At 43.7% G+C, this 4,515-nt stretch overlaps 1 protein-coding gene across 1 annotated transcript; it reads left to right on the forward strand.

Moving 5' to 3' along the window:
* The first annotated feature begins 408 nt into the window (after nucleotides 1-408).
* LOC147436396 (uncharacterized) lies at nucleotides 409-2,171 on the forward strand. The gene has a single exon (XM_086488158.1). It carries the CDS (start codon nucleotides 638-640, stop codon nucleotides 1,922-1,924), a length of 1,287 nt encoding a protein of 428 aa, XP_086344284.1. The 5' UTR covers nucleotides 409-637; the 3' UTR covers nucleotides 1,925-2,171.
* The last annotated feature ends 2,344 nt before the right edge of the window (nucleotides 2,172-4,515 follow it).

The raw sequence follows: 4,515 nt of genomic DNA on the forward strand, positions 1-4,515 counted from the left end.
TCAAGCTCCAGCCAGCCAGTAGGCCATAGCCTTGCTCGTGGTGGCCGGCTGTTGAGAGCTCTATGTGCTAGAGCTATCCGTTTTCGCACATAGAGCTCTCCGTTTTCGTACATGAAATTGGCTGCTAGGAGCTCTATGTGCTACAGCTATCCGTTTTCCTAGATGAGATAATCTTCTTGTAGATCCCTTCTAAAATTGCCATGTCATTTAGCAACACCAACGCGCGTGCATGCACGCAGGGTTTTTCTAAGGGACACAAGACTATGGAGAGAAGATAGTGAGGTTGACGTGCACCCACAGACGTGCAAACGCACATTGCAGGAGCGCGCTGGAAGATGTCGCAAGGCAAGGCGCCGCGCGTGCAAGGGTTGGCCAAATCACGCACAGGTACAGTTTCCTCAGAGAGAGAGAGAGAGAGAGAGAGAGAGAGAGAGAGAGAGAGAGAGAGAGATTGCAGACCCTCAGAAAGACACAGAGATTGTAGATGCCCAATGCCCACGCTTCTTGATTCCTAGTGCGCCCGTGCAAAAAGACACACACACACACTCATGGCTCCTCCCTCTCTCTCATCCTGCCGACTGGTGGTACTGTTGTACAAGCCCTAACCCACATATAGTCATCGTAGCTTGCCATTGCCATGTTGCTAAAGCAAGTTCTAGAGGAGCTCTCCTCTTCTTGCAGCATTGCCCCTCCTTCAGAGGAAGGGAAAGTAGGAGGCAAAGAACCCCCCGTCTTTGACAAACAGCAACCTTTGAGAGAAGCATATTCCGGTTCATATGCCAAAGAGCAGCAAGACGGATGGGGTAACCATAAGGACAAGCTTGTCAGATCTATGGCTGCCCCCTTGGATACCAAGACGAGCGCCCCCTTAACTCGCCATACAAGTACTACCAATGCCCAATGTCTCTACAAAGCTGCAGTCACAGCTAAAGAAATTCAAGTTTCCAGCCATGGCCGGCTTTCCGCACCTGCCCTTCTCGCCAATTGCTTGCTTTCCATGATCTCCCTCTCCGACGACGAAAATGAGGAGGCCACCGCAAAAATCGAGGACAACCCCTCTTCCACAAAAGATGAGGGCAGGAGCACCATTTTAAAGAGCTTCTCCCAGCTGCATGCAGAAGAAAGAAGTGGTAAAAATGCTCAAAGTCACCATAGGTTACAAAGTGAGCATCATAACAAGCTTCAAGTCCTCACTTGTTGCTTGTTCCCGTGCAACACGAAGAAAATCTCCTCTCAGAGTTGCATGGGCAGCACATTAGAGCTATTGAACAACACGGATGAGCTGAGCTCTAGTAATGAGGATTGTGACTCACGGTGCAGGGCTCGGGCCCATGGCGATGGAGCAGGTGCATTAAGGAGCCTTGTGAAGAAAGTGCTTTGTAAAGGGAGTAGGGAGGCAGGCACGGGGAGTAGTATAGGAGACCGTGAATTTGTGTTTGATGAACGATGGACATTGGGCACACATATATCGACTCAAAGCCATGCCAATCTTGATGATGCTGGTAACATGAATGCAGACAGCCATATGTATGAGTATGAGTACATGTATGACAATGGATATGGTGATTTGTTCCCTGTAGGCAAGGGAGGTGTGAAGAAGAGCGCGTCATGTGCGCCCAGGATGATGGATGGGGCCGTGGCACAAGAAGTGGTGCATGAGGTGATGTCTTTGTCGCACGACACGCCTGTTGCATCGAGCTTTGTTTTTGACCAATCCTGCTTCTCGCCCTCTTCATCCACCTCATCCACGACCCACTCCATGAAGCTTGAGTCAGTTCACCCTTGGCTTGTTTCCAGAGCTGATCTGGATTCTTGTACCACCTCCCCTCCAACGAATCCACCGACTAATCGTGTTCTTCAAGGCGTCATGCAAGAAGATCTCCAATTCCGCCTTGCAAACAAGCGCCTTAACTTGTCTAGATAAGAAGTTGTGTGCAAATCCTTATTAGGTACATTGCCTTTGTATTGAGGCATCTATTTCCCAGGATTCATTCTACAATTACCTCGATTGAATCGCATCAACCTGTATTATTCAATTCTTCCTTGATTTTTTTTCTATAACTATATTCTTTCATGGCTTGTAGTGGTCAGTTTACTCTCTTAAAGCCTCTTTCGAAGAAGGCTTTCTTTCTAGGTAAGTTGATCTAATTAATCTTCACTTTGCAAACTTATCATGGATGATTTGTAAACATATTTGTAAATTTTTCTTTTAATAAAACATACCCATTTTTGGCACCATTTGTGTGTGTTCAATTGATTTGTTACATGTTTATGCTGATAACACAATCTTCTTAATGAACTTAACACGAGTCACATTGTCCAAAAGCTAGTATTTTCTCATGCTCTCTTCTTGCATCTCGCGCCTTGTTTTTCCCCCCCACAAAAGCGTTCTTTCCATATCAAGAGTATGTGTACTTTTCAAACCATCGTGGGATCTAACAAACATAGCACTAATCAAATGTTTCGAATTAGCAAGTCTTGCACAAAGGCAAATTGAAGTTGGGCATTTAAAAAGCTAAGCTTATAGAGATCTTTCAAACATTTTAACTAGACCCCACACCCTAGGCTAGAACAAGTTATGCTCACAGGTGTTGTTTAAATCTCTTGAACCAAATCTCTAGCATCTGACTTAGAACATCTACCGCGTTGTATTGTCTCTTACAATATTGTAGCCCTAGGGGATTCACTAATAATAATAAGGGGACATCACCTACTTTCATCAAATGCTCCTTTTCCACCTCTATATGCAAGACCATGCACCTCTCTTCCCTTGTATACACCCTTCCCCTTTCTTACACTCATGTTATCATATGGTTATTGTTAGTGAATCCCTCGGGATTGTAGCCCATAATCATATTCTGAAAGTGTGTATAATGTTGACACAGAGTGGGCATGATGGCCTTTGGACGGTCATCAACAAGCCTCCATTTGTTATGCTCTATCTAATTGCTCACTCTCAAAAAGTCACATCTACCATCTTAAGTCGAAGTGCACCAATCTCTTTATTGCTAGCATCCATTGCAATATCATCAGGATCCTTAATACCACATTAACAATTTTCTAAATCTACCTTACACTTTTGAAAGCTACACTCACTACAAGAGAATGGTTTGACTTCTTCCAAGCTTGGGTATGGATCTTTCTCCTTGACCACGGTGACAATCTTTACTCCTCAATCAAGGCACTAAGAAAAACATCAACTTTGTCGTTCAATATCCACTTACCTTGGTTGGAGAAAAGTTTAGTACATAAGCTCTCAAGCCTCTTAATAAGGCTTGGGGGTTATTCTCCTTTCTCCATGCTGATTTTGTAGAGTTTAGAGACGCCTTTGAGTGTTGGCCTTTAGCTCCAAAGTCTTCTCTAGCATGGTCCATACATATATGCTGAAGAGGCCTCATAAAGAAAGTGCACATAGTTTCATCAAGAAAGTATCAAGGATGTAGAGTTGCTTTAGTTATAGGGTTACCTCCTACTTGGGGTCCAAACTCATTAAGTCCCCAAAGACCCAAAGACCCTTCTTCATTAGATACTCACCGAATGTGACTTGCCATGTGTGGAAGCCTTAGCCATTAAAACCTTCTCCATGTTTGCGAGAGGCCAATGGTGAGCCAAGGGAGGCTTTTTCAAAGGACTACAAGCTTTGGTGGTATCTAGCTCCTTTACACAATAAGACTAGAGAATGATTACTATAAAACATAGATATAGCATACATAGCCAATAATAGTGTCAATGCACAAGTGTAGAGATAGAGAGAGACAATGCACGAGAGAGAGAGAGAGATTGCTCGAACCAACTAATGAGGCAATGAATTGAATGATTCTTACAGTAGGGACAGAGAGCTTCTTATATAGTCTCATGGACGACTTAAATACCCCTCACAAGAATTGCTCAACGTAGACTCATGTCAAAAAAGTAAAATAAGTAATGACAATGACAAATAGGGTCACATTGGGCATTCACTTGGGATGCATAACTAAAACGAACACTTTGTAGCTTATAGTGGACATATATAGGAAGACCAAATCAACGAAGAATCTACCATGGGCACCAAAGTAGTACGTATCTGGCACACCTTGTATATACAACCACGAACTTGCCACCAAAATGAATGCCATCTTGAGCAACGGTTGCCTCATAGAAAGTTGAATTGTAGACCACACTAAAGTCTATGTCCAAGAATCTCCATTCCTGAACTGTGAACACATCACGTGCAAAAATTTCAAGACAATGAATTTTGGAGCAAACCATGTTCATAGTCACACCAACATCAATGGATTGTGTGCACATCCATAGTGTTTTGTATGTGTCACGTCGGTCCCTTGCTAGATGCAATGTGAACACAGGTTTAAACACTAATGACTTCAACTCCAACACATGGGTCCAAATCACATATTGGCAGCTCCACTTGCCCCTCTCTGTTGTTCACATGCCTCTCTATGGATGAAGTATGTTGGGGCTCCCACCAATGAACTAGAAGGCTTGAATTCTTGCCAATGTACTTTGTGCCACATCAGC

The sequence above is a fragment of the Adiantum capillus-veneris genome, chromosome 18 (assembly GCF_014529385.1).
Source record: "Adiantum capillus-veneris isolate H3 chromosome 18, ASM1452938v2, whole genome shotgun sequence".
NCBI classification, from domain to species: Eukaryota; Viridiplantae; Streptophyta; class Polypodiopsida; order Polypodiales; family Pteridaceae; genus Adiantum; species Adiantum capillus-veneris.

What these genes read in the sequence shown, in the direction of transcription:
- LOC147436396 (XM_086488158.1), top strand. Translation starts at nt 638, where the DNA reads ATGTTGCTAAAGCAAGTTCTAGAGGAGCTCTCCTCTTCTTGCAGCATT.